The 24,586-nt window shown below is 47.1% G+C and overlaps 1 protein-coding gene across 3 annotated transcripts in view; it reads left to right on the top strand.

Annotated features, from left to right (window-relative positions):
* Positions 1–24,586, top strand: part of wds (WD repeat-containing protein wds) — a 180,005-nt gene that overhangs the window by 76,861 nt on the left and 78,558 nt on the right. For all 3 annotated transcript variants that reach the window (XM_075881426.1, XM_075881425.1, XM_037413056.2), the window contains 2 exons: positions 8,845–8,928; positions 9,009–9,064. In XM_075881426.1, the coding sequence (XP_075737541.1) occupies positions 8,845–8,928; positions 9,009–9,064 (140 nt within the window). The remainder of the gene's footprint in view (positions 1–8,844; positions 8,929–9,008; positions 9,065–24,586) is intronic.

Genomic DNA, 24,586 nt, shown 5'->3' with positions numbered 1-24,586 from the left:
CCCGGGTTCAGCTACCAAATGAAAATGTCGCCATTTTCACAGAAGAAATGACCCGTCTATTCCGTCACGCTGACCCAGACATGCCTGAGGAGGAAAAAGTTCGTTCCCTCATGCGAGGGGTCAAACAGGAGCTCTTCGCGGGACTGATGAGAAATCCACCGAACACCGTCCAAGAATTTGTAGCCGAAGCGGCCACTATCGAAAAGACCCTGGACATGCTGACCAGACAGTATAATCGTCGCCTGACTCCAGAATGCGCTGCTGCTCAAGTCAGTAACTCCGAAGACCTGCGTGAAATGATCTGAGCGATCGTGCGGGAAGAGCTGCGCAAGCTGTTGCCTTCGGCGCAGCCTCAATTGGATTCGATCGCCGACATTGTGCGAGAAGAAGTTCGGCAACCGCTTTGAATTCCCCAAGCACCGCTGCCCGAGCTGGAAGCTATGGGCTACGCTGCTGCAGTGCGCCACAACGCTCCTCCCCGTCCACGCCAAAATGCCGCTCCATCGCACTTCCGTCGACAGACGCCACCGCCGCCACCACCCCCACCGACGTCATACTGTTCGCCAGCGGCCCAGCGAAGTGCACCGAGGAAGACTGACGTCTGGCGCACCCCTGACCACCGCCCGCTCTGCTACCACTGCGGCGAGGCGGGACACACATACCGCCATTGCCAGTACTGACAGATGGGACTGCGTGGCTTCGCCGTCAATGCACCGCATCCACAGCCAGGAGAACGACCACGTGACATCGCTGACTACCTGACAGGAACTCAATGGTCACCACGAAGTCCTTCCCGTTCGCCATCGCCGCACCACCGGCAGTACTCTGGCCTAACGCGTGGCCGGTCTCCTAGCCCGTATCCGGGAACCTAAGGGCAGCAACCGATGGAGGTGCGGTTGCTGTGCGACGAACTACCGAAGACCCTCCGACGACGACGCCGCCGCGACGGAGCTTTCCGGACACAACGCGAACTAGGCAAAGCCCTGACGGCGAAACCTCACCTACCGAAGGTGACCTGACGACGCAACATGAAAGCAGCGGAACAAGCCGACGCAGCCGTGACCTGACGCCACGCCCTAACTGTAATGCGTGACGGCGAACTAGCGACCTCGACGTTCTTATCGATGGCCACAGTGTGACCGCTCTCATCGATACTGGAGCTGACTACTCCGTCATCAGTGGGTCGTTCGCCGCGAAGTTAAATAAAGTTAGGACAGCTTGGCAAGGCCCTGAAATCCGCACAGCCGGAGGTCATCTCGTAACGCCTGCACGAATCTGCACAGCGAGAGTCACCATTAACGGCCGTATTTATCCTACAGACTTCGTAGTCCTACAGCGTTGCTCGAGAGATGTCATCCTTGGCATGGACTTCTTATTCCTCCATGGTGCTGTCATCAACCTAAAAACAAAGTCGAAAACGTTATCGACAGAAGCACTACCGCTGCGCACGCCGTCAGGAAACCATGCCTTGAATGTGCTGGAAAAACAAGTCACCATTTCGCCTCGCTCAAGCGTCATTATTTAAGACGGTGCTTCTAAATCACCTGACTTGGAAGGCGTCGTTGAAGGCAGTAAGCATCTGTTGGTCACACGAAATATTTGCGTCGCAAGAGGAATTGCATAGCTGCGGAGAGGCAAAGCAACGGTTATGCTCACGAATTTCAGCAATGAGTACAAACATGTGAACAAAGGAACAACGGTCGCATACATCGAAGAAATTGTCGAAGCCACCAGTGCTTTCGCCCTCGCCGATTATGCAGAACCGGCTCAGAGGAACCAAGCCCCTTCCAAAGCTTTCGATGTCAATCCCAGACTTCTGAACCATAAGCAAGAACAGCTCAAGGCCCTGCTCCTGCAATACGAAGATTGCTTTTCGTCGTCATAAAAAATTCGGCAGACCCCAATCACGAAACATCGCATGATAACCGAAGAAAATGCCAGGCCACTTCGTCAGAGTCCATACAGGGTTTCGACGCAAGAACGTGAGGCCATGAAGAAACAAGTTGATGAAATGCTGAGGGATGACATTATCCAGCCGTCCAAGAGTCCATGGGCATCCCCCGTGGTGTTAGTGAAGAAAAAGGATGGGACCCTACGTTTCTGCGTCGATTATCGCCGCCTGAACAAAATCACAAGAAAGGACGTGCATCTTCTCTCACGAATAGACGACGCACTTGATCGGCTCCATAACGCCAAGTACTTTTCGTCAATGGACCTCAAGACTGGCTATTGGCAAATCGAAGTCGACGAAAGAGACCGAGGAAAGACGGCGTTTATTACACCGGATGGCCTCTTCTAGTTTAAGGTGATGCGCTTCGGTCTTTGCTCAGCACCTGCAACTTTTTAATGCGTTATGGATACAGTACTGGCAGGATTGAAGTGGCAGACTTGCCTTGTGTACTTGGACGACGTCGTCGTGTTTTCCTCGAGTTTCGACGAGCATCTTCGGCACCTTGAAGCTGTACTTCAAGCCATCAAGACGTCCGGACTCACACTGAAGCCAGAAAAGCGCAGATTTGCGTATGAAGAGCTCTTGTTTCTGGGGCACGTTATTAGCAAGTCTGCAGTTCGTCCCGATCCACGGAAAACAGCCGCCATCGCCGACTTCCCGCCGCCCACTGACAAGAAGGCGGTGCGCCGATTTCTGGGCCTGTGCGCCTATTATAGGCGGTTCGTGGAAAACTTCGCCCGCATCGCTGATCCTCTCACTAACCTTACCAAGGCCAACGTGGAGTTCAAGTGGGAAACGCTGCAGAAACACGCTTTCCAGGAGCTTAAAAATCGCCCCCAGACGCCTCCGTTACTTGCCCATTTCTACGAATTCGCCGAGACAGAAATACACACTGACGCAAGCAGCGAAGGTCTTGGCGCCGTTCTTGTGCAGAGGGCTGACGGACTTGAAAGGGTTATTAGTTACGCCAGCCGATCGCTATCCAAAGCAGAAGCCAATTTTTCCACAACAGAAAAGGAGTGCCTCGCCATCATCTGGGCTACGTCGAAATTTCGCCCCTACCTCTTCTACGGCAGGCCCTTCAAAGTTGTGAGCGACCACCACGCCTTGTGTTGGCTAGCCACCATGAAGGACCCTTCAGGTCGCCTCGCACGATGGAGCCTGAGACTTCAAGAATATGACATTACTGTCATTTACAAGTCCGGCAAGAAACACTCCGACGCCGACTGTCTCTCTCGTGCGCCTGTCGACCAACCACCACCCGACGACCCGGATGCCGACTATTTCTTGGGATCGATAACTACCGACGACTTCGCTGAACGACAACGGGCCGACCCGGAACTTAAGGCCCTAATAGAATACCTCGAAGGCAGGACCGCCAAAGTCCCGAAGGTATTCAAGCGCGCACTTGTGCCATTCTTCCTGCGAAACGGTCTTCTACAAAAGAAAAACTTTTCACCACTTCGAGCTAAGTACCTCCTTGTGGTGGCTTCGCCTTCAGCTTTGCGACCAGAACTCCTGCAGGCCCTGCACGACGATCCGACAGCAGGGCACCTCGGTGTTTCTCGCATGCTCGTGAGGATAAAAGAAAGGTACTATTGGCCACGTCTTACCACCGACGTCACTCGTTATGTGAGGACATGCCGGGACTGTCAGCGACGTAAGACACCACCGACAAGACCAGCGGGACTTTTGAAGCCAATTGAACCACCTCGCCGACCTTTCCAGCAGATTGGTATGAACCTACTGGGGTTGTTCCCAGCGTCAGCTTTCGGAAACAAATGGATCGTGGTAGCTACCGACTACCTCACCCGCAACACCGAGACAAAAGCCCTGCCACAAGGCAGTGCATCTGAGGTAGCTAAGTTCTTCGTCGAAAATATCGTCCTACGTCACGGCGTCCCGGAGCTTCTTATCACCGACAGAGGAAATGCATTTACTGCCGACTTAACTGAAGCGATCTTGGCATACAGCCAGACAAACCACCGCCGAACGACAGCCTACACCCCACAGACCAACGGCCTCACCGAGCGGCTTAACAAGACAATCGCCGACATGCTGGCAATGTACGTCGATGTAGAACACAAGACGTGGGACACCATTCTTCCGTACGTGACCTTCGCATACAACACGGCGGTGCAGGAGACGACGCAGATATATCCATACAAATTGGTCTACGGAAGGAGCCTGGCAACGATGCTCGATGCCATGTTACCCAACGTCACCGACGAAGAAAACCTCGATGTGAGTGAGTACCTTCAACGCGCCGAAGAAGCCCGACAACTCGCGCGTCTCCGTATCAAAAATCAACAGACGACCGACAGCCGCTGTTACAATCTTCGACGACGCTTCGTGGAATACCAGCCCGGTGAACGTGTCTGGGTGTGGACGCCGATACGCCGACGTGGACTAAGTGAAAAGCTTCTGCGATGGTACTTCGGACCGTACAGGGTGGTTCGACGTCTCGGCCCACTTGATTACGAGGTTGTCCCCGACAGCATCACGAACTCTCAACGAAGCCGATCGCTAGTTGAAGTCGTCCATGTCGCGCGCCTCAAGCCGTTTCATGCGCGTTGACAAACTGAAACAGTGTTTTTTTGTATTATTATTGTATCGTAATTTATTCATTGTACTTTCTTGCATTATTGTTGTACCTTCATCTTTAGTTAAAGCATCGGGACGATGCCTTTTTCAGAGGGGGGCAATGCCACGTTCCATTTCCCAAGTTTTGTTATCGTCCCAAAACACTACACAATACTCAGCGTAAACCGCGCCTGCAATTTTCGAGAATTTTCCGGACTGTAGTAGATCATTTCGATAAGATAACGCCTACTCTGCGAACTGTACAATTTATTCTGGAACCTACGCCACCGCATGCGATAACGCTAGAACATTCAACGGCAAGAGTATAAATGCCGACGCGCTTCGCCGCTTGTCAGTAGTTGATCGACGGCCGACGCTCCGTTCACTGCTATCTGTGCGAGACTGCTACTGTAATCGAACTTTCTGTTTACTGGGCACAGGTTCGCACAAATAAACAGTTAAATCCAAACATAAAGTCTCCTGTCTTCGGCTTGTCACGACCCCGTGACAATATCAATCAGTCATCAAAGCTAGTTCATGTGACAATTCATAGATGGCACCACTTACTTGGTAATTTTTTTTTTCAACCACCATTTCTAATCTTTTTTAACGACTTCTGTTTAAGAAGTGGCGCTTAGTCAAGGCAACATGTCTGTTGATTGCACATCCTCATAGCAAAAAAGCCTTTTGTCATTGAAAAGTGCTTCAGGCAGTAATTCTTTAGATGCTGAAGTTCACTATGATCCTGAAAGGGAGAGCAGTAGTGATAATATCGGTATCAGTCGTTCATAACACAAGAAAGACTGCTCAGGGGACACCATCATGAGTGCTCATCATTGGAGGGAGGTCGTCACGAATCACGTGTCCATCAAGCCTCCTTCTAGTGCAGCATTACATGCTGCACTAGAAATGGGTTACTAGTGGTAATCCTGGAGCAGATGATGGCTGATCATGCTACAGGTCTCCCGCTTCTATGGGGTGTGTGCACATGCATTGGGGACCTTGGGAGGAGAAGTTCTCAATGGACAAGGGTGGCACCGTTCAATGTTGCTGCTGCATCGGCTGTGAATGCCACCAGAATCAAAAGGTTTGAAGCGGGCATGTGTAGGGCAGCAGACCTCTTCCCTTTTGCGGTGCTGGGCGAGCAGCGTTACCAGCCTCAGAATTCACATGTTAACGGGAACCCCTTGTGGGTTCATCTGTATTTTACACATAACAGAAAGTATGCCAGCAGAATATCTAAACAAGGTGTTGAGATATAGTATGAAGCAATTTTCACAAATATACAGCTATTAGGGTACAAAAAAAAAAAAAGCTCATCTTTAGCCATGTTACAAAAGGCGTGCCAGCGCTTCTTGTGCTGTGCCAGTGGCTCTGCCTGACCTCTTGTATACCAACCATAATCTGACCGTTTATACACCAACGTCGTTTACACCAACCATTTTAGCTCTTTGCTGTCTCTTCTATCACTGTAGATCACGATGAGCACCTCAGTTATGCCAGAATTTTCGACCTTATATAAAAACGTGACTATGAATCGAGGCAAGCCACATCAACACAGTGTCGCAGAGTGCATTGAATCCTATGAATCCATTCACCAACTCCATCTTGGTCTTAAGTGTCAGCTCTCAGATCTTGTATATTCCAGTTTGCTTTCTCTTCCTGACTGTCCACTGCAAAGGTTGGCAACCTGCCCCCCCCTCCCCAAGTATAAGTATATGGCGCCTGGCAGAACATCGTAATCTTTCCCTAGTCACTTCTTCTCTGAAGGCAGTCATGGCAATTTCAACCTCAAAGGGGGGTTTTCACTTGTAACTCATGTTTATAAATTGAAGTTGCAACTTTGTGGTATGTGTGTTGAAAAGAAACATTTTTACTATACTTATATTCTATTTTTTTACATCCCCCTTTTGCCCCCTCTTTGCTGTGTCGCCTTTATGCAAATATGCCCATCGCCTTAAAAGGTTGCGACCCCAAGCATCAGTCTTGTCATTCTTTTGGTCTTCGAAATCGGGAACATTGTCTTAGATGCAGCTTTTCGTCTTATTGTCACCGGTACCGCAATGATAAAGAAGGGCAAAAAGGAATTTCAGGGCCTTCTCAATCATGAAGCACTCTCTTGGGATGTTATAATGCCCATCAAACTTGAAAACAACATTTATGCATACCTGTTATTTAGTTAGGCTAGACTTATAGCAAGGAACTGGTTCATTTTCAGTTCAAGTGTGCTTTGACACAAATATTGTTTGATGTACTGGTATAATTATAAAACGAAACACAGAGTTTCATGCTAGAACTACCTCACTGGAAATTCAGAAAAGGAGAAGCATACCATATATCTAGAACTTCAGATACTTTGCACGTAATGAGACTAGTTCTTAAAAAAATTTTACAGAACAAAACTAATTTAAACCGAAGAAATCACCTTATATCGCATGTCTTAAATGTGTGAAAAATATTTTTTCTTGGGTTTCTAAATGTTACCTACCTATGACAGCATAAAATTGTAAGCACTGATGGCGACATGCTGTAGAGGGGAAAGCTTTCACTGAAGAACAAGTGGGAGTGATTTATCCCATTATCCCTCGTAGGGATTCTGCGACATTGCTTCATCAAGTGTGCTTCATTTTATGTGGTCTGCACATCTCTCAGTTTGCATCGAGCACAGACGAATACTTTCACCATTCGATTAGTGGGGAAGCATAGCTCCTGCGTCCTGTGGGGACAGTGCACGAAAAAGTGTCCGTCTGAGTTCATCTTTTTCGAGCCCTAGTGCATATTGTTTCTAACAGAAAAGGTGATTCGGTGCAATCATTTTTTTTATCTAAGTGATTGGCAGGATGAAGAGGCTTTTCCTTCAAAGTGATAAAACAATTAAAAAGGTGCTGTATTGAAGGTGTACATAATATTATTGCCTAGAAATGATATTAAGTTAGCAGGAGGCATATTCACTGCTAGGAGTCTGTCTTGTGCAGTCTAATAAGCATTCAGATCTGTTAAATACCCCCTGCTTTATTTTACATTTGTTTTTTAAGTATTGCATGTTATTCATTTCATTTATTTATTTTCAAATACTGCAGCCCTATGGAAGGCTATTGCTAGAGTTGGGGAATACATTTTCATAAACAAATAAACTATTAACAAGGTTGACAACGCAGCAAAAACTAAGCAGAACAATTTATTATAGCACTATGTCTACAAAATCCAACAACGACGATTCACGAATACTACCACGTAATTCATTCCACCTTTCAATAACTCTAGGGAAGTAACTTCTTGAAAATGCTTGTGTGCGTAAAGAAAGGCTTTAAGCTGAGGCTGTGGTAATGTCTAGTTGAAAGAGTATTTATTAGCATGCCAGATGTAATCTACCGAAGACAGTCGGCAAGATGGGGGAATAGATGAGTGCAACAGCTTTGAGGAATCGGTATCCCGTCCAGCAGATAGGAAAGGGAGATTCAAGAAATTCATTGCTGATAAAGGTGAGAAGTCACGATCATAGTGATGGCAAATAAAGTGAACTGCCTTTCTTTGTACAGATTCAATTTTGTTGACATCGCATGTTCTATACAGGTTCCAGACAGATGAAGCAAACTCTAATATAAGGCGTATAAGTGCACAACAGTAATTTAGTGCATTTCGGAGATTTACATAACGTACAACGCAGGTAACCCAACTTTTTCAGTGCTTTGGAAGTAATGTGGTCAATATGCTGCGACCACTGTAAGTTATGTGATAAGATAACCCATAGGTATCAAATGTGATGTATCTATGCTTGTGTTACAAAGTATGGTTGGGCTTTAGTACACAAGGGTTCAACAGTTTGCCTGGTGAGGCATGGTATGAAATGAAACTCTGCGACTAGCCAAGTCTGATAAAATTATCCGAAAGATCAATCTGAATAGCATTGGTACAGAAAGAGTTGGCAAGTATTCGCTCCTCAGTGCACAACATTGTGTGTATATGGCAAGATCTTGTTGTAATTGAGTACACTCGAACCTCATTATAACAAACTTGCATTTTACATGAAAATAAGTTTGTTATATCCGAAATTTAGTTATAAAGGTTTATTGTTAACATTGAATCTATTGTGAGACTATCTTTAATTTACTTTGTTATAGCCAATATTTCGTTATATCCGGATTCGTTATATCGAGGCTTGATTGTAAAGCATGCCACGAACTTGCCGTGCTCAGTGTCGTGCGCAGCTGCATGCACTATTTGGAAGAGTGGTGTATTTGCCATCGCACATAGGTTGTTGACTGCTTTATTGAGCAGTCTGATGCAAAAGGTTTTCATATCCATTGCAGTTTGATGAAAGTGTGCGCATCTGGGACGTCAAAACTGGCAAGTGTCTCAAGACCCTGCCTGCCCACTCGGATCCTGTGTCTGCTGTGAGTCTCCATGCATAATTATTCAGAACATTGCATAATTATTGAGAACTACATTCAGAACTAGAAAGCCTGTGTTGCAGGTGCACTTCAACCGTGATGGCTCGTTGATAGTCTCCAGCAGCTATGATGGTCTCTGGTAAGTTAACCTCTTACAAGATTTGATGCTTATTAACAAGTGCCATAATTGTAATGACTTCTCCAAATAATTTGCATGTTTTTTAATGCAGCATCAAGTAATATACTATCCAGTATTCACTTCCTTTTAAGTTTGTGTATCCAGAAGTTGTTTGGAGCAAAGTAATCTAAATTTGAAAGTGTGCACAGTGGTTGTTGATATTGACATGCCAGCCAAATGGGGTATTTCTACAGCTGTTGAATGTATTTTTCTAGCTGGCTCGATTATTTCAATACTTCTATGCAATATCTATATCACTACTGTACCAGTGTATATCGGGACAAATGGCATCTGAGGTGTGGGGCTCATTTTGCTAGATTTTTCCAACATGCTCTATGTCTGAAGAATATTGGAAAGTTAGCATTCTTCATGTTCACTCATGAGCTAAAGTTGGTTTCTTGACCTGTGCAAATCAGTAATTTGAACACGCAGGCGCCATTGTGAAATATACGAAATGACTCATATGTGCTAAACAGTCAATTGGGCATAGTTCTAAGGAACAGACACTGATGTAATTTTCGCTGTTTCAAAGGCGAAAAATTTAGGCTAATGATGCAAGCATGTAACCATCAATGTTGACTTTTTGCTCTAGTTAACTCGCTCCGTTGTGGTGGTCTAGTGGCTAAGGTACTCGGCTGCTGACCCGCAAATCGTGGGATCGAATCCCAGCTGCGGCGGCTGCATTTCCGATGGAGGTGGAAATGTTGTAGGCCTGTGTGCTCAGATTTGGGTGCACGTTAAAGAACCCCAGGTGGTCGAAATTTCCAAAGCCTTTTACTACGGCATCTCTCATAATCATATAGTGGTTGTGGGATGTTGAACCCTACATATATATCTGCTCTAGTTAACTTTTTTTTGTTACCACGTGAAAATGGTTCTTTTTCATATGTCTCGGGAAGATCGTTTTTGCCAGTCTGAAAAGTATTCCAGCACGCATTGCAGCATACCAAGCTTTGCACAATGAAATGCTCTTTCCAAAAATATATGAGCAACAAAAGTACTTTAGAATGAATAAAAATGTGAAAAGTGTGGAATTTCTGGTTGCCAGCTGGTAAACAGTGTAATAAAAAACACTACATCTGCAAAAACATTCAAAACAAAGCAAATTTTGAATTAAAAAGAAATTCTGTGTTAGGAGAAGCTCTGCAGCCAGCGCCAGCACACCGCGCTCCAGCGAAGTGTGGACCATGCACGTAACCATGCAGGCTCTAAGAATGTACACAAAGGTCAGAAGCTATACACACTTGCAGCGGAGTAGACAACTTGAGGATGTAGACAAAACAAACCCATGAACGCCTGCGGATGTCTCAGGCTGGCACAAAACATTGTCGCCAGATAACTTGAAGCTGAAGTGCTGTCATCCTCGAACTCTAAGGTCGTCCTCACTCAATACAGATGGGGTTGCAAGGCAGTTTCGAGCAGTGAGTATGTTTAGCAGCGCTGGTGGGCACCCATGCGTGCATGACATCCACGTCATAGGACTGGCTAGTGATACTAGATGCGACCCGGTGTCTGATATAACAATGTAAGCAAAACCAGAGTTGCTTGAAATTGTCATAGACGGCCACTTCGACACTTTAAACACGTGGCAGACATTTGTAAGTGCTTTTTTCTAGAAGAAATTTTCCCCAACTCCTAGGAACAGCTCTCTATTGAATAGCTTGTATAACTTTCTGGCAATCATTACTGCTCAACATAGTCAAATTGCAAAGCTGACACTTTAGTTTGATATTCGACCTTCAAAGATTCTTTTCATTACAGAACTTCGATGTTACTGTAGCATAATCACGAGGGGCACGCAGTTCTGTCAAGTTCACCAGCCCAGTGCACTCTTCCAACAATACACGCACATTGGTTCGCGCAAAGTTCTGTCAAAAATAACTGCGTTGCCAAAACGGGCAAATTTAAATTGATTCGTAAAGTTGAGTGGGTGGAGTAACTTCTAGAAAGTGCTGGGTGTTCGAGAGACAAATTTAACATGCCAAACTTGACAATTCAAAATCGTCGGTCACCGGTGAACGATTTGAATGAGTGTGGTAATGAAAGAGTTAAACGATTGATATAACTGGAGGGATCTTATTTCTAGCTTTTATGAGCGCAATATAGCAATTGGTCTAAAATTGCATGAGAGCTTCGTTGAAAGATAAAAAATATTCATTACCTATGGAATTGCTGAAGTTATGGTTCTAAAATGCAAAAAAAAAAAAAAAAATAATGATCACAATACAAAAGCCAGAAAACTGGGCAATGATGTGTCAGTCTTAAGTACAGACTCTTGACTGGCTCCCTGTATAAAAAAAACAGGGTGTCTACCAACCTGAAAAACCTGGGAAACCTGTAAAAATTGGAATTTAGACCCTTCTGAAAAAAGTTGGGGAAAAGTCAGGGAATTTCAGAAAAACCTGGCTAGATCATGGATACTGACAACAGTGTGTGTGACCATCACAAATATATGCGTTACCATTGATCAAAGCTTACAATGTCGCTTCTTCGGCTGCACCCACAGTGAACAGCTATAATAGACATGGAAAAAAAAAGGCAGTGCATAACTGTTGTTTATTGCCCCGCCGCGGTGGTCTAGTGGCTAAGGTACTCGGCTGCTGACCCGCAGGGCGCGGGTTCGAATCCCGGCTGCGGCGGCTGCATTTCCGATGGAGGCGGAAATGTTGTCGGCCCGTGTGCTCAGATTTGGGTGCACGTTAAAGAACCCCAGGTGGTCTAAATTTCCGGAGCCCTCCACTACGGCGTCTCTCATAATCATATAGTGGTTTTGGGACGTTAAACCCCACATATCAATCAATCAAACTGTTGTTTATTAGAAAGGTACACCAACCAAAAGGACACGTTTTGGTACAGTGTACTAAAAATGGGCAGTAGAATGAACTAGACGGCCGCGCCGCTTTTCGGCTGATTTTCCAGCAGGTGACAGTAGCGGCGGCGCTGTAGTCACATGGTACTGAAGATCTCAGGAGCATCTGCTTTTGGGAGGCACGCGTCATAGCTTGTGGAAGCGTGTAATTGCTCGTTTTTAGCGCGTTTAATACTTTTCTTAACTTTTATCATTGTATGCACACCTGCTACGTGCCATGGTGCACGAGTGAACTTGTAGGCACGCCGAAATTGCGTCGAGACATTCACTGTTTTAAAGGCCTGCTGCCCCCCCCTCCCCCCCCACACACGCACGCACGCGCGCGCGCACACACACACACACACACACACACACACACACACACACACACACACACACACACACACACACACACACACACACACACACACACACACACACACACACACACACACACACACATGCGCTCCATTGTTTCATGAGAAACCCGAGTGTAAGTAACGTTACAACATTTATAACGGTGACAACTCTGTTTTATTGTGCCAGTTTTGTGGAGGATCCTAATGCTTTGTGAAAGGCTTAGCTTGTTTTTTTAAGTGCTTGCTTTCGCACTTACTGTGCATCGCTTATGGAAGTTCCGAGTGCTTATAATACCAGGAGGCCAAGCCAGAAAACCGAGCTGAAGGAAAGTGTTTACCTCCGAGCCTCGAACTCTACGTGAAAGGGGTTATTTTAAGCATATTAAAAAATGCAGTTCTCTATATAACCCGTCCTATTATTTATTTTTTTATTTATTTATTTATTTATTTTATTTACAAAATACTGTCAACCCTCCTTGAGGGTTATTACAGGAGTGGAAAGGATACAAACATTATACAAGCAAGGCAATATAGTGGCAATACAAGAAGAGTACATAAGAAACGCGCGATCATGATAATAAGTAATGTATACATCATACAGGCATAGTTGCCTTGAACCAAATGATGAAGAAAATAAAATAAAATGTTAGAGTGTGGATGCTTTCTCCCGAACGCAATTAGGTTAACACCTGGAACTTGGGAGCACAGACATGAGTTTTTCAACGCTTTCTAAAAATTGTTGAAGTGTTGGCTGTGCTACAGTATCTGGATCAAGCGCATTCCATTCTCTTATTACGCGAGGGAAAAATGAAAACCTGAAGGTATTGTTACTGCAGAAATATTCTTTGAAGATGAGGTCGTGTTTTTGGCGCACTTTCCCTTTTTCTTTTATAGTAGTGAAGACGGAGGCATTAGTTTTAAAGTGGCCGTGCAACAGTTGATAAAAGAACTTCAACCGATGTATTTTTGCTCTATCGCGAAGCGTAGGTAGCTCTGCTCGGAGCAGAAGCTCGGAAGGGGAATCCGTTCGCCTATAGCGGTTAAAGATAAATCTTACCGCCTTGCGCTGTACGCTCTCGAGCAAAGCTATGTCAGTATTTGTTGAAGGAAACCACACTATATTCGCATATTCTAGCATAGGTCTTATAAAGGAAATGTAAGATAAGCGCTTGGTATCTGTGGTAGCGTAGCGTAGGGTCCGTTTTAGAAAAATCAACTTGTTTATTGCCTTTTTCGTCACCTGATGTATATGCGCAGTCCATTTGAGGTCAGATGATATTAGAAGCCCTAAATATTTATACTGAGTTGCTGTGCGAAGGGTGACACCATTAAGTGAGTATGGAAATAATAGTTTGTTTTTCTTTCTGCTTATGTTCATCACGACCGTTTTTTCGGAATTAATAACCATCTGCCAATCATGGCACCACTGGGCTACGTTGTTTAGGGAATCGTTAAGGGCAACCTGATCGTCAATGTGTTTGATTTCACTGTAAATCATGCAGTCATCTGCAAACAGTCTAATTTTAACGTTTACTGATTCAACAATGTCATCTATGAATAACAGGAACAAGAGCGGAGCGAGAACGGATCCCTGCGGAACGCCCGAAAGAACTTTAACAGTGTCAGAATTTTGTCCATTATAGTGCACAAACTGGTAGCGGTCTGAAAGGTAATCACTAATCCATTCAACTATTGGACCATTGCCTAGTTTGTCTATGAGTTTAGTGATGAGTTTAGAGTGGGACACGCGGTCGAAGGCCTTAGAGAAATCTAAAAAAATTACATCGATTTGTGATTGTTCATTTATTGCCAGCCCGAAGTCATGTATAGCCTCTGCAAGTTGAGTGACAGTAGATAGCCCACTTCTGAACCCATGCTGAGAAAGAGAGATGAGGTTGTTTTCTTCTACATGCTTGGTTAATAACTTTAAGATAATGTGCTCGAGAATTTTGCAACTAGTGCAAGTTAAAGAAATTGGCCGGTAGTTCGTTGGGATAGAAGTATCACCAGATTTGTGCACTGGCACAACTTTCGCGATTTTCCACTCCGCCGGAAGACGGCAATCGCTAATTGACTTTGTAAATATGAGATGGAGGTACTTGCTAATGGGTTCAGCATAGCGTTTAAGGAAGGTGTTTGGTATTTCGTCTGGGCCACTACTTTTCTTTTCATCAAGGTCTAATAGCAGTGAAAGAATGCCAGGTACTGTCATATTTAACGACGGAAGTGATCTGCCTTGGTCATCGTGACGGGAACCCGGTGTAATCTTTCGGAGGTTATCAGTGCTAAAAACAGAGTGAAAGTAAGAATTGAAATTATTCGCCTTTTTCTTGCCCTCTTCAGCTGGAAACACCGATAATGTCGACCGTTTTACGCTTATGTAGCGCCAGAATTTATCGGGTGCGCTTTTAATAAACTTTTGTAGGGTGTGTCCATAAAAATGCCGTTTTGCGTCTCGTATCTTTCCTTTTAAGGTCGATGTCAGCGTTGCTATTTGTGAGCTAGCACTTCCTAGCGTTTTTTTTGCCTTCCTTACACGCTTGATTTTGCGCTTAAGGTGAATTATGTCGCGGGTAACCCATGGGTTGTGCTTTCTTGTAACCAGTTTTCGTTTGGGAATAAAGTTAGAAATACAATGCATGATATGATGCTTAAACTGTGCCCACACTTCATCTATGCTCGTGTTATCTGCACATAGCTCAGAAAACTCGGGATACTCGTGCGACAGGTAACTCATTATCGCCGCATCATTAGCTTTATTGAAGGAGGGCACATATTGCACTGGGCCAGATTGCCGTATTGGAGTTGCTAAAGGCAAAGTACACAAAACTATTTTATGATCCGATATGCCATTAATTGTTTCAACACTTGCACTGTCGGTGGAAAAGTGATCACTTGCAAATACAAGGTCTAACACTGAGTGCGACTGTCCTTGTGTTCGTGTATTTTCGACAACAAGCTGAGTTAGGTTAAAAGCAAATAAGAAGTCGATGACTATATTATTCGACAGGGGACCTGGACTTAATGAGGACCAATTTACATCAGGTAGGTTGAAGTCACCTGCCATGATAATCCTGCCACCGAGCATATGTAAATTCATATAATCCAGAAGGGGGTTTAGGTACGACGCATCGGCGTTCGGGGGCCTATAAACGGCGCCAACATACACGTAGCCGTCTTTCAGGAGAAGCTTACACCAAACCGCTTCGACACTGTTCACCTCTGGCATGACCGTGTAAGCGATTCCCTGCCGTAAAACAATTGCTACTCCTCCGCCTCTAGTGTCCCTATCTTTGCGGACAATTGTGTAGCACGGTGGCACAATTTCATGGTCATATATATTTGAATGTAGCCACGTTTCACTCACAGTAACAATATCAGGTTTTTGGGCCAATAAAACAGCTTCAAATTGTTCTGCCTTGTTCACAAGACTTCGCGCGTTTACATTTAGAAGGGTTATGGGCGTTGTCGTCGAGAAGACTGCGCCGTTGGTAGTTGCTCTTCGTTTTTTTTATTTACTTGTGCGATATTTTTACTGTCTTCGTCCCAAGTAAAAAGACGACCGTTTATCTGAACTTTGTCAAAAATAAGCCTTACCCTTTCCCCTCTATCGCGGTTTTCTTTCGTGATTTTCCACAGTTTTCTTCTAGTTTCACGCACGCCAAACGAGTAATCCTCGCTTATTGAGTAACCGCTCCCTTTCAGTTTGGAACAGGACTGGAGTATTTTAACTTTGTCGCGATAATCGAGCAACTTGAGAATTATTGGCCTGTTTTTCGGATCGCCTTCTCTAGTTCTACCAAGTCGGTGGATACGTTCAATGCCTGCACTCTTTACGTCTAGTATATCTTCAAATATTTCCTTTGATACGAGGTTATGAAGCTCTTGAAAGGACTCGTTTTGTTGTTCCTCAACTCCGTACACAATCAGGTTGGACCTCCGACTTCTGTTCTCTAGTTCTTCGATTTTCCTATTCATGCCTTTGATGTTATTTTCTAGTTCCACTATTCGCTTTACGCAATCAGAAACCTGCTTTTCCAGTCCACTAATTTTTTCAAGTTTCTTATCGATTGCAGTTAGTTTCTGATTTGTGACGGATTTTTCTTTCTTGATTTCCTTTATGTCGTCTGCGATTGCCTTTAGTTGCTTTGACCAATCGCCCTCTGTAGGCCCTGGATTAGTTTCTACGTCGCCACTAAGTAACAACAGGTAGCGAAGAGAATCAGTCACGTTAGTAAGCATTTCGCACATTGACCATGGGCATGGCAGCAAGAATAAGCAAACGTTATTGCTACGGTGACACTTTCCGTATCGTTTGCTCACCTGTACGAAAAACATGATCGGGTTTGAAGTCCGTATCATGGCGTTGCCGCCATGCCCACTGTCAGGTGCCGCGGTGAAGAGCCGTTTTATAGTCCCGTTGACGAATGCATCCGTTAACGCCCCTGGTGGATCCGATGACGTCATCTGTGCTCCTCCGGGAACGATGTTTAGCCGATGAAAGACCACGGGCATCGGCTTTTCTTGATCGGTTACCGAGAACATAGCTGGCGATGAAGGGGCGTTGTTCATCGGTGATAGCCACGCTGGGACAAACAGCAATCCAAGCAGAACCTGTACGAAAAACATGATCGGGTTTGAAGTCCGTATCATGGCGTTGCCGCCATGCCCACTGTCAGGTGCCGCGGTGAAGAGCCGTTTTATAGTCCCGTTGACGAATGCATCCGTTAACGCCCCTGGTGGATCCGATGACGTCATCTGTGCTCCTCCGGGAACGATGTTTAGCCGATGAAAGACCACGGGCATCGGCTTTTCTTGATCGGTTACCGAGAACATAGCTGGCGATGAAGGGGCGTTGTTCATCGGTGATAGCCACGCTGGGACAAACAGCAATCCAAGCAGAACCTGTACGAAAAACATGATCGGGTTTGAAGTCCGTATCATGGCGTTGCCGCCATGCCCACTTATTTATTTATTGATTCCTCAAAGGTCCCATAGGGACATTACATGAGGGGTGGGCATGACACGGCACTTGAAAGAAGGGTAACAACATGGTAACGGCAACAGACTATGTACAGAAGTTATGGCGGCACTTCTATATAAGGGGTGCGGCATAATACTAGAAGCGACAGCAACAGAATGGGTACATTAATTATGGGGGCACTACAATGGCGTGCTTGAAACGAGATTGGTCCATGATGGTAGCAACTTCAGCAGGTAGGTCATTCCAGTCTCGGGATGTGCGTATGAAAAATGATTGTTGGAATGTATTAGTATGGGCACGTTCCGGATAGACTGCGTTGGCGTGGCTAGTACGGGAAATACGGTGGGCTAGTCGGATGTACTGATTTCTGAGTTGTTGCGAGTGGAAGAATTTGTGGTAAAGACACAGTCGAGCTATTTTGCGGCGAGATTGAAGTGAAGGAAGGTTAAGGTCTGCTTTTAACGCTGAAACACTTGAATAATGAGAGTAATCAGACAAAACAAATCGAGCCGCGCGATTTTGGACATATTCCAGTGTGTTGATCAAATAAGTTTGGTAAGGATCGAAGATAGCGTTTGCATATTCTAATTTGGGCCGCACGAAAGTTTCGTATGCAAGTAATTTTAATGAGGGAGGGGTTAGGCCAAGATTACTGCGCAGGTAGCCAAGAGCACGGTTGGCTGAGTTCGTTATGTGGTTAATGTGACAAGACCAGTTTAAGTCGTGGGATATATGGACACCTAAGTATTTAACCGAGTCGGCAGAATCAATAGCAATATTGTTTATAGTATACTTAGGCTGCACAAAATTGTGGCGGCGGTGGAAAGAAACGTGCACAGTCTTTTGGACATTTAATGACATCAGCCAGTTATTGCACCAAACCTGTACGCGAAATAAGTCTTCTTGCAGTGCGGATGTGTCACAGGTGCTACTTATAGAGCGATAAATGACGCAGTCGTCTGCGAAAAGACGGACGTTCGATGTAAGATTTGTGGGGAGATCATTTATTTATATGAGAAAAAGAAGTGGCCCCAGAACGGTCGGCGAATCGAACCTACGACCTTCGAATAACGCGTTCGTTGCTCACGGCTGGTTATTTTTTCATCCACTTTTCTTTCTTCTTATTTACATTCCATTGGTTCTAATAACTTTCCCTGTACATTCCTTGGCATTACTGTCTGTTAGATCTCATCATATATATATATATATATATATATATATATATATATATATATATATATATATATATATATATATATATATATATATATATATTGTCACGGGGTCGTGACGTGGCCAAAGACAGGAGACTTCGTGTTGGGATTCAACTGTTTATTTGGGCGAACCTGTGCCCGGTAAACGGAAAGTCCAATTACAGCAGTAGTCTTGCACAGATAGCAGTCTCGGACTGATAGCGGCGAACGGAGCGTCGGCCTTCGATCAACAACTGACAAGCGGCGAAGCGCGTTGACATTTATACTCTTGCCGTCGAATGTTCTAGCGTTATGGCTGGCGGTGGCGTAGGTTCCAGAACAATCTGTACCGTTCGCACAGTGGGCGTGATCTTATCGAAATGATCTACTACAGTCCGGAACCTTCTCGAAAACTGCGGGCGCGGTTTGCGCTGAGAATCGTGTGGTGTTTTGGGACGATAACAAAAACTTGGGAAATGAAACGTGGCATTGCCCCCCTTTGAAAAAAGGCATCGTCTCGATGCTTTAACTAAAGATGAAGGTACAATAATAATGCAAGAAAGTACAATGAATAAATTACGATACAACAATAATATAAAAAAAAAACACTGTTTCAGTTTGTTAACGCGCATGAAACGGCTTGAGGCGCGCGACATGCACGACTTCAGGTCGCGATCGGCGTCTTTGAGAGTTCGTGATGCCGTCAGGGACAACCTCGTAATCAAGTGGGCTGAGACGTCGAACCACCCTGTACGGTCCGAAGTACCGTCGCAGAAGCTTTTCACTTAGTCCACGTCGGCGTAACGGCGTCCACACCCAAACACGTTCACCGGGCTGGTAATCCACGAAGCGTCGTCGAAGGTTGTAACGGTGGCTGTCGGTCGTCTGTTGATTCTTGATACGGAGACGCGCAAGTTGTCGGGCTTCTTCGGCGCGTTGAAGGTACTCGCTCACATCGAGGTTTTCTTCGTCGGTGACGTTGGGTAACATGGCATCGAGCGTCGTTGCCGGGCTCCTTCCGTCGACCAATTTGTATGGAGATATCTGCGCCGTCTCCTGCATCGCCGTGTTGTATGCGAAGGTCACATACGGAAGAATGGCGTCCCACGTCTTCTTGTGTTCGACATCGACGTACATTGACAGCATGTCGGCGATCGTCTTGTTAAGTCGCTCGGGGAGGCCGTTGGTCTTTGGGTGGTACGCTGTCGTCCGGCGGTGGTTTGTTTGGCTGTATGCCAAGATCGCTTGAGTTAAGTCGGCAGTGAATGCGGTTCCTCTGTCGGTGATAAGGACCTCCGGGGCGCCGTGACGTAGGACGATATTTTCGACGAAGAACTTAGCTACCTCGGATGCACTGCTTTTTGGCAGGGCTTTTGTCTCGGCGTAGCGGGTGAGGTAGTCGGTAGCTACCACGATCCACTTGTTTCCGAAAGCCGACGTCGGGAACGGCCCCAGTAGGTCCATACCAATCTGCTGGAAAGGTTGGCAAGGTGGATCAATTGGCTGCAGAAGTCCCGCTGGCCTTGTCGGCGGTGTCTTGCGTCGCTGACAGTCCCGGCATGTCCTCACATAACGAGTGACGTCGGTAGTAAGACGTGGCCAGTAGTATCTTTCTTGTATCCTCGCAAGCGTGCGAGAAACACCTGCCGTCGGATCGTCGTGCAGGGCCTGCAGGAGTTTTGGTCGCAGAGCTGAAGGCACCACAAGGAGGTACTTAGCTCGAAGCGGTGAAAAGTTTTTCTTTTGTAGAAGACCGTTTCGTAGAAAGAACGACGCAAGTGCGCGCTTGAATACCTTCGGGACTTCGGCGGTCCTGCCTTCGAGGTATTCTATTAGGGCCTTAAGTTCCGGGTCGGCCCGCTGTCGTTCAGCGAAGTCGTCAGTAGTTATCGTTCCCAAGAAGTAGTCGTCATCCGGGTCGTCGGGTAGCGGTTGGTCTAGAGGCGCACGAGAGAGACTGTCGGCGTCGGAGTGTTTTTTGCCGGACTTGTAAATGACAGTAATGTCATATTCTTGAAATCTCAGGCTCCATCGTGCGAGGCGACCTGAAGGGTCTTTCAAGGTGGCTAGCCAACACAAGGCGTGGTGGTCGCTCACAACTTTGAAGGGCCTGCCGTAGAGGTAGGGGCGAAATTTCGACGTAGCCCAGATTATGGCGAGACACTCCTTTTCTGTTGTGGAATAATTTGCTTCTGCTTTGGATAGCGATCGGCTGGCGTAACTAATAACCCTTTCAAGCCCGTCAGCCCTCTGCACAAGAACGGCGCCAAGACCTACGCTGCTTGCGTCAGTATGTATTTCTGTCTCGGCGAATTCGTCAAAATGGGCAAGTAACGGAGGCGTCTGGAGGCGATGTTTAAGCTCCTGGAAAGCGTGTTCCTGTGGCGTTTCCCACTTCAACTCCACGTCGGCCTTGGTAAGGTTAGTGAGAGGATCGGCGATGCAGGCGAAGTTTTTCACGAACCGCCTATAATAGGCGTACAGGCCCAGAAATCGGCGTACGGCTTTCTTGTCAGTGGGCGGCGGGAAGTCGGCGATGGCGGCTGTTTTCCGTGGATCGGGACGAACTCCAGACTTGCTGATAACGTGCCCCAGAAACAAGAGCTCCTCATACGCAAATCTGCACTTTTCTGGCTTCAGTGTGAGTCCGGAAGTCTTGATGACTTGAAGTACAGCTTCAAGGCGCCGAAGATGCTCGTCAAAATTCGAGGAAAACACGACAATGTCGTCCAAGTACACAAGGCAAGTCTGCCACTTCAATCCTGCCAGTACTGTATCCATAACGCGTTGAAAAGTTGCAGGCGCTGAGCAAAGGCCGAAGGGCATCACCTTAAACTCGAAGAGGCCGTCCGGTGTTATAAGCGCCGTTTTCTCTCGGTCTCTTTCGTCGACTTCGATTTGCCAATAGCCAGTCTTGAGGTCCATTGACGAAAAGTACTTGGCGTTATGGAGCCGATCAAGTGCGTCGTCTATTCGTGGGAGAGGATACACGTACTTTCTTGTGATTTTGTTCAGGCGGCGATAATCGACGCAGAAACGTAGGGTCCCATCCTTTTTCTTCACTAACACCACGGGGGATGCCCATGGACTCTTGGACGGCTGGATAATGTCATCCCGCAGCATTTCATCAACTTGTCTCTTCATGGCCTCACGTTCTCGCGTTGAAACCCTGTACGGACTCTGACGGAGTGGTCTGGCATTTTCTTCGGTTATGATGCGATGTTTCGTGATTGGGGTCTGCCGAATTTTCGATGACGACGAAAAGCAATCTTCGTATTGCAGGAGCAGGGCCTTGAGCTGTTCTTGCTTATTGTTCGGAAGTCTGGGATTGACGTCGAAAGCTATGGGAGGGGCTTAGTTCCTCTGAGCCGGTTCCGCAGAATCGGCGAGGGCGAAAGCACTGGTGGCTTCGACAATTTCTTGGATGTATGCGACCGTTGTTCTTTTGTTCACATGTTTGTACTCATTGCTGAAATTCGTGAGCATGACCGTTGCTTTGCCTCCCCGCAGCTCTGCAATTCCTCTTGGGACGCAAATATTTCGGGTGACCAACAGATGATGACTGCCTTCATCGACGCCTTCCAAGTCAGGTGATTTAGGAGCGCCAACTGAAATAATGACGCTTGAGCGAGGCGGAATGGTGACTTGTTCTTCCAGCACATTCAAGGCATGGTGTCCTGACGGCGTGCGCAGCGGTAGTGCTTCTTCTGTGGATAACGTTATCGACTTTGTTTTTAGGTTGATGACAGCACCATGGAGGCATAAGAAGTCCATGCCAAGGATGACATCTCTCGAGCAACGCTGTAGGACTACGAAGTCTTTAGGATAAATACGGCCGTTAATCGTGACTCTCGCTGTGCAGATTCCTGCAGGCGTTACGAGATGACCTCCGGCTGTGCGGATTTCAGGGCCTTTCCAAGCTGTTCTAACTTTCTTTAACTTCGCGGCGAACGACCCACTGATGACAGAATAGTCGGCTCCAGTATCGACGAGAGCGGTCACACTGTCGTCGTCGATAAGAACGTCGAGGTCGCTAGTTCGCCGTCTCGCATTACAGTTAGGGCGTGGCGTCGGGTCACGGCTGCGTCAGCTTGTTCCACTGCTTTCATGTTGCGTCGTCAGGCCACCTTCGGTAAGTGAGCTTTCGCCGTCAGGGCTTTGCTTGGTTGGCGTTGTGTTCGGAAAGCTCCGTCGCGGCGTCGTCGTCGTCGGAGGATCTTCGGTAGTTCGTCGCACAGCAACCGCACCTCCACCGGTTGCTGCCCTTAGTTTCCCGGATACGGGCTAGGAGACCGGCCCCCCGTTGGGCCAGAGTACTGCCGGTGGTGCGGTGACGTGCGGCGGCTTGGCGACGGCGAACGCGAAGGGCTTCGTGGTGTCCACCGATTTTCTGTCAGGTAGTCGGCGATGTCACGAGGTCGTTCTCTTGGCTGTGGACGCGGTGCATTGACGGCGAAGCCACGCAGTCCCATCTGTCGGTACTGGCAACGGCGGTATGTGTGTCCGGCCCCGCCGCAGTGGTAGCAGAGCCGGGCGATGGTCAGGGGTGCGCCAGACGTCAGTCTTCCTCGGTGCACTGCACTGGAACGCTGGCGAACGGTATGACGTCGGTGGGGGTGGTGGCGGCGGTGGCGTCTGTCGACGGAAGTGCGATGGGGCGGCGTTTTGGCGTGGACAAGGAGGAGCGTTGTGTCGCAGTGCAGCGGCGTAGCTCATAGCTTCCGGCTCTGGTAGCGGTGCGTGGGGAATTTGAAGCGATTGCCGAACTTCTTCTCGCACAATGTCGGCGATTGAATCCACTTGAGGCTGCGCCGAAAGCAACAGCTTGCGCAGCTCTTCCCGCACAATCGCTCGGATCGTTTCACGCAGGTCTCCGGAGTTACTGGCTTGACCAGCAGCGCAGTCTGCAGTCAGGCGACGATTATACTGCCTGGTGCGCATGTCCAGGGTCTTTTCTATAGTGGTCGCTTCGGCTACAAATTCTTGGACGGTTTTTGGTGGGTTTCTCATCAGTCCCGCGAAGAACTCCTGTTTGACCCCTCGCATGAGGAAACGAACTTTTTTCTCCTCAGGCATGTCTGGGTCAGCGTGACGGAATAGTCGGGTCATTTCTTCTGTGAAAATGGCGACATTTTCATTTGGGAGCTGAACCCGGGACTCTAATAAAGCAGCGGCCCTCTCTTTGCGAGCGACGCTCGCGAACATTTGCAGGAATGCGCCGCAGAAAACATCCCACGTTTGGAGCGTGGACTCCCGATTTTCGAGCCAGGTCCTTGCGGTGTCTTCCAAATAGAAGAACACACGACGCAGCTTTTCGTCATGGTCCCAGTGGTTGAGGGCGGCCACACGGTCGTATGTTTCTAGCCAGGACTTCGGGTCTTCGAACGATGACCCATGGAAAATTGGTGGTTCCCTGGGTTGATGCATGACCATCGTGGGCTGGGACGCTGCGGTTGTCATTGTTGCTGCAGTCGCGGTCATGGCCTTGGTCTTCCGCGCCTGGTCTTGTAGGAGCCCGTACTCCGGTGGTAGCCCTTGCTGTCGGCGGCTTGTTTGCTGCTCCTGGTTGGCGTCGGTGTCTTCTCCGTGACGTGGGCTCGGTTCACGGCTTGACGGGGGCGTCCGGTACATGAACGAAGCAGCACCTCCACCAGATGTCACGAGGTCGTGACGTGGCCGAAGACAGGAGACTTCGTGTTGGGATTCAACTGTTTATTTGGGCGAACCTGTGCCCGGTAAACGGAAAGTCCAATTAGAGCAGTAGTCTTGCACAGATAGCAGTCTCGGACTGATAGCGGCGAACGGAGCGTCGGCCTTCGATCAACAACTGACAAGCGGCGAAGCGCGTCGACATTTATACTCTTGCCGTCGAATGTTCTAGCGTTATCGCTGGCGGTGGCGTAGGTTCCAGAACAATCTGTACCGTTCGCACAGTGGGCGTGATCTTATCGAAATGATCTACTACAGTCCGGAACCTTCTCGAAAACTGCAGGCGCGGTTTGCGCTGAGAATCGTGTGGTGTTTTGGGACGATAACAAAAACTTGGGAAATGAAACGTGGCAATATTTACATACATATATACAAGAGCTCTGCCTCAAA

Source organism: Rhipicephalus microplus, chromosome X (genome assembly GCF_043290135.1).
Source record: "Rhipicephalus microplus isolate Deutch F79 chromosome X, USDA_Rmic, whole genome shotgun sequence".
Lineage (NCBI taxonomy): Eukaryota > Metazoa > Arthropoda > Arachnida > Ixodida > Ixodidae > Rhipicephalus > Rhipicephalus microplus.
The sequence above is the reverse complement of the archived record's forward strand: the minus strand, read 5'-3'. Positions and strand labels throughout refer to the sequence as shown.